An 11249-nucleotide genomic window follows, 5' to 3' on the forward strand; every position below is an offset into this window, starting at 1 on the left:
TTAACTACCATTTTTCTTCCTTTTCTCCTACTCTCTCATGAGTACCGCCTATGGGAACTTTTATATTTTATTTCTTCTGTTCTGTTAAAGAAACAGAAAATTAGAGGACCATTATTACATTAAAATATATAAAGGGAAATTCTAGGGTTGAGGGAGGGGGTTGGGGGAACATTGGCTGTGTCATGCAATCATGTTTAGATGATCATTATTATTTCTACAATGTAATAATATTACATTAAGATTCTATATGGTTAATAACACATAATGATGTTGGAGGTTATATTGTGAAAGTCCTATTACAGTGTCAAGGTAGGTTATTATACTTAGACGGGATTGTATTACACTAGCTATGTTGATTGCACCATGGATGTCTTATTACAATATAGACAAGTTATGACCTCCTTTCCTTAACGTATAACGGAGTTACAACATGATGTCAACATTTAACATGTGAATACAGAAAAGGTAATGTTACACTATATATTCATTCCAATTTACACTCCAAGGTTACATGATAATCATAACGTTCCTTTATTAGTAGAAATGATGGTGTTCATAGATGGGTGTGCTTTTCCCCAAATGGTTATTTAATATTCTTGCAGATCGAAGATATAAATATTTTCATAAGTAACGAATGAAATTCCATCATTTGAGGAAAAAAATTACACTGAATAAAGTTGATATTTCTATAATAAGGTTGGTTTTTACATGGTGAACATCAATCTACTGTAAAACGTAATTGCATTACACTATTAATGTTCAAATTAAATGATACCGCTGATTATTTTTTATTAATTGATGAGGAGGGAGAGGAAATACTTGGGAGTGGATGAACTTAATCCCAGAATAAGAGTAGGTGATTCGTGACCAGCTATAGCATTCTCACATCTGGATAGGGTCACAAGTGGAATACAGGTACTGCCTTTTTTCCAATACAAGTTGAGGGGAAAGTCGAACACGCAGGAACGTCGTCGTCGAGGAAGTATGAATTAACGCATGTTCTCATGCCTTTTACTGTTGTTGAATTAAAGAAGAATTCGGTGGAAAGCAAAGACTTGGACTAGCTTGATCAAAAGGTTATCCCGTAATTCTCGCTTTAAATTTTGAAATGCATATAGAATTGGCTCCAGTGACCAGTGAGCACGGGCAGGCTCATTAGCGTGGCTCAAAACAAATAATTATGTGTTATCACGCTGTTATGCCTTTTCATCATTCAGCAGATTTTATTTGCTTAGGTAGGGACATCGAATTAATTTAACTAAACGGAAGTTTTTCCTCTTTCTTTTTGACATAACAGTAATTAGAGTTATGTTAAAACAATTGATGTTTAAAAGTATCAAAATTAATCTTTTCAGAAAAATTAAATAAATAGTTATCTGTAAGCATAGTTGTTGGGTAACATATAACCCATTAAGGTTATGTTAAAACAATTGGTACATGGAAAACGAGCAAAAGTTTAGAACTTCAATCTACATTTGAACTCCAGCCCATAGATGTATTCTTTGGGGCCATCAACTCTGCTTTGATGTACTATTTGATCCTAGGGCCAAAACAAGGCCGGCTCTGAGATTTTGGGGTCTGGGGCGAGCTACTAAAAAATGGCCTTTGAGATTTTCGGCACTTCAATCCATTGTACTTTGATATAGGTACCTTAAATTCAAAACGAAACAGTTATAAGACGTACCTTAAATTTAAAATTTTCATGATTGAAATGATAAGCCATTGGAGTATTTAATCTGTGGTGAGGGATGGCTCAATTTGACTTAATATGTCTACTATGTATGGAAAAAGTTGGGATCATATATGACCTTGGTTTTGTATGCAAAGTCTTGTTTGACTTTGAATATAACTTTCGAGTTAAAAATTGACTTAATCGCTCTCTAATGCATAAAAATTAAAAAGTTAAAAGTCAAATTTGATTATGCATGCATTGAAATTACAACTTGCACCACCACATTTGAAGTCAAATATAAGTTATAACTTATAGGTTTTGTTTTTTATATTGGAGATAGTATGAGAAATTAATTTTGAAGTTGGTTGAGCTGTAATTTTTTTATGACCATGCATCAGTTGTATAGAGGTACAATGAAGTAATGCTTGTGTTTAATACAAACAATATTCTTATTTTAAACTACACATACTAAGGAGAATGAGGGTTCGAACCCAAGACGTAACAAGTTGAATAGTTAAATGAAGTAACATTCTTAAAAGACAATAGAAACTAAATGTGATGATTATTATTATTATTTTGTTGTTTGTAATAATTAAAAATTGTTTGATTACTGATTGTACTCAATGGTTTCAGTCTTTCCTACTAAGCGAAGCATTCTTTGGGCCATATACCCTCATAGCCTAGCCTACTTGGCAAGCCAAACCCCACACCACAAAAGAAAGCAACTTCTTTCTCTCTCTCTCTCTCTCTCTCTCTCTCTCTCTCTCTCTCTCTGCAGTTTAAGAACCCTCCAAAAACCCCACTCCCATGTTAGAGGGTTAGAGCTCCAAATCACATCTCTCTCTCTCTCTCTCTCTCTCTCTCTCTAGATATTATTTATGGAGCATGATCAGGACGAAGAAGCTCTATTTCATCCATACCCTTGTCCATACTACGTGCAAAGCCCATCCGCCATTTCCCATTCCAACAGTGCCGATATTCGAAACACCATCCTGGAATCCGAATTCCACTCCCCAACACGACCCAATCCAGCAAACCGGACCCTCCACGACGAGGCCTCTTGCTTCACTCTATCACGCTACTCGTCCTCTCGTGGATCCAGTCACTCATTCCAGCACCAAAAAAAGATCTCCTTTGATGCACGTAGTAACGGCACAGGGACCGATAATTGCAAAAACCGTTTGGTTATTACCGTCAAAGGTGGTGGTTGTGGCAATGGCGGTGATGATCACGGTGACAATGAAGATGATGAGGAGGAGTATTGTTATGGGCTGGAGAACAGATCGGGGTGGTGGAAGAGGAATTGTTCATATCGAAATTCTGATTCGTTTGCATGGATATTTTTGCAAATAAGTTGGAGGGCAGTGTTGAGTTTGTGTATTGCACTGCTTGTGTTTTACGTTGCTACAAAGCCCCCACCACCCAAAGTGTCTATTCAGGTACGTTCAAATATTCAACAATCTCTCTCAAAAAAAAAAAAGTACTCTATTTTAGTTGCAAAACTATGCGTATTTATTGATTCTAGCTATCTTATCCATTATAAAAGATTAACCATAATATATATGGCATGATGGGTTTTGTAATTGGCCTAATAGCATGCTCGAGACATATTATTATCGTGGTAATATAGGGCATATATATAATACTCAATGATGAACTATGAAGTGTACGTACGATCACAAAAGTATTCTAACACAAAATATTAGCCTACATGCAGGTAGTTTACTTCTTGTTTGATTTTTTAACTTTTACCTAAACCTAAATAAAAAAGAATTTAATATATTAGCCTATATGGCTATATGCAGGTGTTTTAGTTAACTAATTAGTTCCTAATCTTGAAAACGTAAACGAAATTAGCCCTTTGTAAGATGAGGATTATCTTTTTCTACCTTAAACGTTGTACTGTTGCGTATGAAGAAAAAGAAATGTGATTATATTGGAAACAGGCCGAATAAGGAAGAAGAACAATCATGAGACTCAAAGCACAAAGGTAGACATAGACTTGGCTAAGTTAGCTAGAGTAGTGTGCGTACACCACTTTAAGTCATTAAAGAAAAAATTCAACCATCAACTGCATCACGAAGTCTACAAAATATGGTCTAAAAATATAGTCTCTCTAACATTTTCCTTCCCTTTTTGCACAAGTGAATCTCATTTTCCATAATTTAGATGAATTTAGTGTAAATTATCTTATTACTTATAAGTAAAAATAAATAAATAAACTTGAATCACAAAAAATAATTAAAAAAACAAAGCAATTAAACTTGAATCACAAAAAAATAAATAAATAAAACAAAACAATTAAACTTGAATCACCTAAAATGGCTCACATATTGCAAAAATATTCTCTTGGTTACTACATGATCAAGAAATGCATAATGACTCGCCCGTAGGGTACGTTTGATGTGGAGGAAAGAGAATTTGGGAATGAGAGAGTGTTGCCAATTCTGATGTTTGGCAAGTTCATGTTTGGCATATGATTTTCTCCCATAGGAAAATAGGGGAAAGTGCAACTTTCGCTCACCTTAGCATTCACTTTCCTTCCCCATGAAAAAAAAAAAAAATTGACTGCTACCATTTTATGACATATATGTCCTCGTTTGGTAACTTAAAATGCTAATTTTATACCAATAAATTGGCAGTTTCTACCTACCTACTAAACATAGGAAAAAAAATTCGAATTTACTTTCTCCCAAGTAAAGACATGGGGAATCATTTTCCATGAATTCGTTTTCACATACTAAATGTAACACTAGAGTTGATATAAAAGGTTAAGATTAAAACATAAAGCACATCCATGTATTCTCACACTTTGATAACAAATTTATATGCAAGCCACTGTGAATCTTTGTCCACTGTGTAACCAACTGAACATAACCTCATAACTTGGGCTTCTAATTGATTGACCCCGAATGTCACCCTGAATATTGTTAAAGACTCGTGACCTTGAAAATACAAAACTTATGTGGCACACATACCGAGTAACTATGAATTAACTACATCTTTTTTGTGAAAGAAGGCGTGCCAACTTACAACCGAGTTCAGTCGGGCGAGTAAAATAGATGTGGTGTTGGTGTTGAATACTAACTTCTGAAGTTGAACGACTATGGTTGTGAGAATATAAGTGCACTAAATCGGTATCAGGCTATAGAGGCAAATATGATAGTGTTTTAATGGTGAATGTGGTTTAGCCACATGAGTGCCGAACTACAAAGTGCACTTGAGAGTAACCAATCATATAACACTTCACTTCACAGGAAAGTTAATGAAGTGACCTTTTTAGCGAAGGAATTGAAGATTCTTCGATTGCTGAGACTTGGATAGATAACCGACCGAACTTGAAGTAGTGTTGTTGCACCAAACTGAAGGTACTTAGAGAGCGATTAGTTCTACGGCTCTAGTGATGTTTGTCAACCCAATGATGTTCTGAAGAACTGAATACGAGGGTTAGAATAATTAGTATTTATCTCAAAATTGCGAGAAGATTTCACATAGAGCGTTTGCAAGAATTTTCGCATAGAGCGTCTGAATAGTTTGATTGTTGAGTTCAAGGGGCTTGTCATGGTGCATAACCATTTCTATTTATAGAAAGACTTCTCAGCCACGGAGCTTCTCCTGATAAGCATTCACCATCCTTAGCCAAATAATTACTCTCATACACCTTTGTAACAAACTGTTCAATTAGCATCTAGGATTACAATCCAGGCTAAGGATAAGACCGAATTGAAGTTTGGCTGAGGATAAGCCATGCAATCCCATTAACATCCATGATTAGTTCGGCTAAGGATAAGCCACGCAATCCCACTAGCATCCATTGAAGACCGCGTGCACCATGATTCCAATTCAATCCAACTTCTTCAAAATTCCATGCTAATTTGATTTGACCCTTTTATCTTGCATAAAAATATTATTTATCATGATTAAAAATCGCAATAATATCCCACCATAACTAATTCATTCTACATTTCTAATAGTCTTGAACTCTATTCATTCTACGGTCTCGATTGCGCGGAGCGATCACCAATGACGTAATATTGAGTCCAATTACTGATCGGCCGAAATGTAAATTTCAGGCCCAAACAGACTCTCAAAAATCTGGCACCGTTATTAACTTCAACTAATGTTCATGATGCTCACAAAAGAAAAAAATCGTAATGTTCTAGATACAATGGGAAAGCAAAGCTTATTTCCAACTCCCAAGCAACAACGATTAAAGCCACAAAAAAAACTGAATAGGTAAATAACATTTTTAATCTTCATCTGACATCTTTAAGACTATTTTGCTCTTGTAAAAAATTGTAAATTCTGGAAACTGCAGATGGCAGGAATTGGTCAATTTGGGCTTGGGGAAGGAGTGGATGGCTCGGGTGTCACAACTAAGTTCCTTACCAGCAATTGTTCCATAAATCTCATGATAGAGAACAAGTCTAAGCTCTTCGGCCTCCACATTCGTCCTCCAACAATGGAAATGTGCTTCGGACGGCTACCTTTTGCACTATCACATGTAAGTAGATGTATATATGTTCAATCAAGTGTAAAGTTCACTTCTTAATTTTGTTACATTTGTGTTTGTCTAAATTGCCGGTCCATAAATATAAGCACTTTTGGAAACACTCGTGTCTAAATGTGTGGTTTAGATTAACAGTAGAAAAAGTTTCTTTGTACACACTTGTATTGCATTGATGATACATCAATTTGTTCCGGGCAATCAGTCGTTATTGAAAATTTTCAGGGACCAAAGCTATATGCTGAGAGTGGATCATCAAAGTTCAAGTTATATGTTGGAACAAGGAATAAGCCTATGTATGGTGCCGGAAGAAGCATGGACGACATGCTCAAGTCAGGGAAGGGTTTGCCGTTGGTGCTTCGTGTGAGACTGCGCTCAAGTTTTCGGGTCGTTTGGAATCTCATAAAACCTAAATTTCATCACCAAGCAGAGTGTTTTTTGGTCGTTGAAAGGGCATATGACAAAAAGCATCGTACTCAGTCATACAATAGCACCTGCATAATTAATTGAAAGAAAAAGACACCAGAGAATGTGAACGAGAAAAAAAAATAGAGAGATTCGTGCGCTGTCGGGCCACAAGCTCCCGTACCATCCGTTCTGTAAATTACACCAATGTCATAAACAAATTATCATCTTGGATCCTAGTTGCATTTTTTAATCTCCTTTAAATCTTGAGGTACAAAACAAATGTCGACATTTCTATCCATATACATTTTTAATTATCCATTGGTTCATACGCATAGTAAATTATTATATTCCTTTTTCGTCAGCAATGTACATTAATTGGTTGTTGTAGGCGGCGAATTTGGATCTTCTTTGGACTTTACTGTCAGAAGTCTAAGGATAAGGAAATCCGGACCCTTGGTTTGTGTGAAAGAGAGATCGAAGTCCTTCGTTTGTGTGAAATAGACCAGCGGAATAAGTTAAAGAACCGTCGGATTTAATTTGAGCGGTCCGCATTGCTGGTTCTTGGGACTCCAGATAGTGAAATCCGGGGAGGATCTTTGTCCGTAGGTGAGTATCTTGCAAATGAGTTTGTTATTTGAAATTCTAAAAAGCCATATTATGAAACTATAAGAAAATTTTGTATACGAAATATTGTTTGTGAGGATGATATTTTTGACTGACAACAATAATACTTTTTCAAAAATAATTGGAAGGACGTTCCAGTAACACCATTAAGAGTCTCAAATAAGAAAGGTTCTTTACAGCATTGGAGATCATAGCTTTGGAAGCATGCATTTCAAGTTTAATAGCTCGTGAGCGACATAACGCGCTTGCGTCCAATACGCAAGTCCAACATATGTGCCTTCTTTAATGGGCGAAGTTTTCGAGATCATGTTTGCCTTATTTGATGTGGGTGTGAGTTTGAGCTTTACTTCCCGCGCGTAGTTGAAGGGCACTCATGTCAATCTGAGCTTTCTTAGTCCACGTGTATTGTTAGTCTTACTAGGTGGTGGTATCAACGGGAGCATTTTTTCTCACAATCATAACTATGATGTATATTTATCATACATTTAATTATTGTTCATTTGTTCTTTCAACTAACTTTAGTTTTTACGTTAAATGTTACTTTTTCAATATTGTAAAAAATTAACCAAGGTTAAATAAAAGACACATGGCAGATGCTTTGGTGTATGGTGAGCGTACAACAAGATTTATGATGGTTGTTAGCCCATTGTGATATGTAGCCTACTCCTCCACCCTCTTAGTATAGATAATAACATTTGTTAAAAAACAAGATTTATGGTGGTGAGCAAAAATACTCCCATTTTTGTTTACCTCACATATGTTTCTACACTTCTTTTTGGGTAATGCTAAGAAGACCATCAATTTAAATTATATTGTCACGCCCCGATCCCGACATACGTCCCAAATCGACATGTGATGTCATCAAGTATCCATATGTCTAACATACCCCGCCTCCGGGATATGGCAAAGCACAACTCGAGCATTGATTCGCATAGTAATTTTTCGTACACTTTATGGCTGCATCTAACCTCGTTGTTAGACTGCTTACGTACCCTAAATAAGGATCAAGTCATTCGTAGTTCGTCAATTGTCAAACTCTAATCTTTTCGTAAAATACTTCTAGCGGAAAACATAGGGTATCACATTACACATCAACCATAAGCCAAACACAATTATCATCTTGTCAGGCACACAAGCGTGCTATTCCCACACATATGCTTTCCAATTCATCCTTCATATAAATCACTATGTTTCACATAATACCGCAATTCATAGTATGCAACATCTCAAATTACAATCAACGAAGCACAATGTTATCCTTTAGCCACAATGGTCAACAAGTCTAATCATAATGACAATCATCATAACCAACATTATTCCACAATCATATCAATCAATCAACGAAATGAAACAAAACAATGAAACGAGATGTGAAACATGCTTCAAAGCAACAAACCCCATGAAAATGGGTTAACGGTCCACTACTAGCCCTCACATTTCATCATATCATACTAATTTTGCAAATCAACCACATTTCAAATATGCACATCAAATCAAATATCACAATCATTATCAGTACATAGGTCAAATCATGTTTAATAAACATAGGTCTATGGCTCAATATATAAAAATCACATTTCATTAGAAATCACATTTATAATGTTATGTGATATCCACAAAGGATCTTAAATATGACAGCAGGGTAGTAACCATATCAAATATTTTAGGCCTAATTTGGTACTGAGGTGATTTTGAAAAAAGATGGTATCAAAAAAAGTTGGGAGCTGTTTTTGTGTTTGGTAAACATTCAGCTTCAGTTTTTTTTCACAGTTTTGGGTAAAAAAGCCAAAAACAAGAAGCTGCAAAACCCAGCTTTGAAAAACCGACTTTTTTTCACATCTGTTTTACATAAAAATTTACCAACCACTATAATACTGCTTTTTTTTTTTTTTTTTCAAAGGCACTTTTACAAAAAAGTTTACCAAACACTCTCACAGCTGCTTATTCTCACAATACAGCAGAAGTAGTTTTTTTTTCAAAGCACAGCAATACCAAACCAGCCCTTAAAGTCACTTACTAACCAATGTAAGCCCATTAGACTTCATTTAGACTCCCGTAGTACTAATTTTAGTATTTAGAACGTTTCGAGACATGTTGACCAAAAGTTAACCATCGATTAACGGTAGGGTCCACAACCCTACATAATTTGACCTGGAAGATCCGCACATTGGATTTCGGATCCATAACCTCCTAAGGTCCTCATTATGTTCTTATAACAACTTAATAAAATCTCATCGTGATCCAACGGTAGGATCTCCGCCAATCGTAATTTCAAGTGGCGGTCGACATTTTGTTATACAAACTTAGAAATCAAATTCGGGAAGATCTATACGTCATTGTCCTCAAATATTAAGAAATATTACATATTAAAGTTTGGTGCCGATCCAACGGCCGGATCGTCGTTAGTTAGAATATTCAAGTGGCGGACCTTAATGAAAATATACTCAAATGACGGAAATTCATCAATCGAACTTCACATATGGAATTGGGGTATCAAATTTAGCCTAGGAAGATCAAGGGGTGCCTCGGCCCACCCGTCGCCGCATGCGCCGCTGCAGATGACGGTCGGCCGCCCCAACTTGCCAGAAAATTCACTATTTCAAAAAATTACAAAATTTCACAGAAATGTAGAGCAAGTCAAGGGGAGCAATTTTCACACCTGGGCCGAAGTCCAATTCAGCTGGGAAAAGCTTCAATTTCACTCAAACCCACGGAAACCTTAGAATGGGTTAACTTCGATTCTCCTTCCTCGGTGTTCCGACGCCTCTACAATTGGTTTGGTCTTCTTCCTGGGTCCAAGGGGAGTTGATTAAGGGTGTTGATGGGTGGTGTAACTTTCCGGAACGGCAGAATCGCCGTCGAGCACCCCCCACGAAATTGGACTTAAAAGCCTTCGATCTTGGGCAGGAATGGTAGAGGGGAGGTTGTGGAAGAGGTTGCAGGTGGTAGATGTGGTGTATCAACGGAAAAAATGGCTGAATCACCGGATTTGAACCGGGTCGAAACCGGTTGTGGGTGCACAGGCCGACGGGAAGAGGGAGGTCTCTTTTCTATTTTTTTTCTCTTTTTTTTCCCCTCCCTGATTGGTTGCTCACACCCCCACCACCACACCCCGCCTCTCTTCTTTTTCCTTTTAACTGATTGGTCCCTTTTTCTTAAATCAGATTGTTCCAATAGTCTGATTGGGCCGAAGTTTACTCACACCTGATAAGCCAAATTCCCACATGGTGGGGGTTTAACTAATTTAAAAATTATAGTTTAGTAAAACGACTTTAAATGTTCGTAACTATACCACTATAATCCGGATTTGCAAACGGTTTTCTTCTTTGCATTCATGGTTTCGAGATCTATTCGAAAGCATCACTTGTGACCTCTAAAGGTCTACAGATTACAAATAATTATTTTTCAAAAATTCAACTTCGTACTTAAGTAATTAAAATCTAAAATTAATTCAAATTCTCGAAAAATAGTATAAAATCTCAATAATACAAGCGCATATATTATAACCGTGAAATCCAAAAACGGGATTTCACATATATTTTGTACATGATTATTATGATTACTTAAGTATTGATTAATGTGGTTATTTTATACTAGTGACACATTATATGTGACATCCCGTCCCAAGATTCATATTAACGTACGTGAGAAATTACGATTTTACCCCTAGTTTGTTTGTTTACGTTTAGTGTTGTGTTGTGTGGTGTTGTAGGACCACACACACACTCACACACCACTCTCCCTCTCCCGTGATTCCCTCTCTCTCTGTCTCTTCTCTGTCTCTTCTCTCTCTCCCCCGAGTCCTCCATTATTCTTCTTCTTCTTCCTTCAACGCATGGACTGATAGGAGCATATTTAGGCGACTTACTTAGCTTGTTTTCATGCATTTATATTGTTAATTCATAGTTGTTTTAGTAGTTTAAGCCATTTTCGTGTGTTTTTAGGTTCATATGGCTAAGGAAGCAAAAAGATGCATTTTGGAGCATTTTGGAGCAAAATTGGACTTGGAATGGATAGCTTATGTTTGGAGCAAAAGGA

At 36.5% G+C, this 11249-nt stretch overlaps 1 protein-coding gene across 1 annotated transcript; it reads left to right on the forward strand.

Annotated features, from left to right (window-relative positions):
- Nucleotides 1-2450: 2450 nt before the first annotated feature.
- Nucleotides 2451-6913, forward strand: LOC137733399 (uncharacterized). Its single transcript, XM_068472550.2, has 3 exons — nucleotides 2451-3111; nucleotides 5991-6176; nucleotides 6405-6913. The coding sequence occupies exons 1-3, from the start codon at nucleotides 2551-2553 to the stop codon at nucleotides 6687-6689; spliced, it is 1032 nt and encodes a 343-aa protein (XP_068328651.2). The 5' UTR covers nucleotides 2451-2550; the 3' UTR covers nucleotides 6690-6913.
- The last annotated feature ends 4336 nt before the right edge of the window (nucleotides 6914-11249 follow it).

The sequence above is a fragment of the Pyrus communis genome, chromosome 7 (assembly GCF_041283825.1).
Source record: "Pyrus communis isolate YQ-2024b chromosome 7, ASM4128382v1, whole genome shotgun sequence".
NCBI lineage: Eukaryota > Viridiplantae > Streptophyta > Magnoliopsida > Rosales > Rosaceae > Pyrus > Pyrus communis.

Bases quoted from the DNA above. Each gene is read 5' to 3' on its own strand.
- LOC137733399 (XM_068472550.2), top strand. From the start codon at position 2,551: ATGGAGCATGATCAGGACGAAGAAGCTCTATTTCATCCATACCCTTGT. The intron at 3,112-5,990 runs GTACGTTCAAAT...TGGAAACTGCAG, and splicing joins CACCCAAAGTGTCTATTCAG to ATGGCAGGAATTGGTCAATT. The intron at 6,177-6,404 runs GTAAGTAGATGT...GAAAATTTTCAG, and splicing joins TACCTTTTGCACTATCACAT to GGACCAAAGCTATATGCTGA.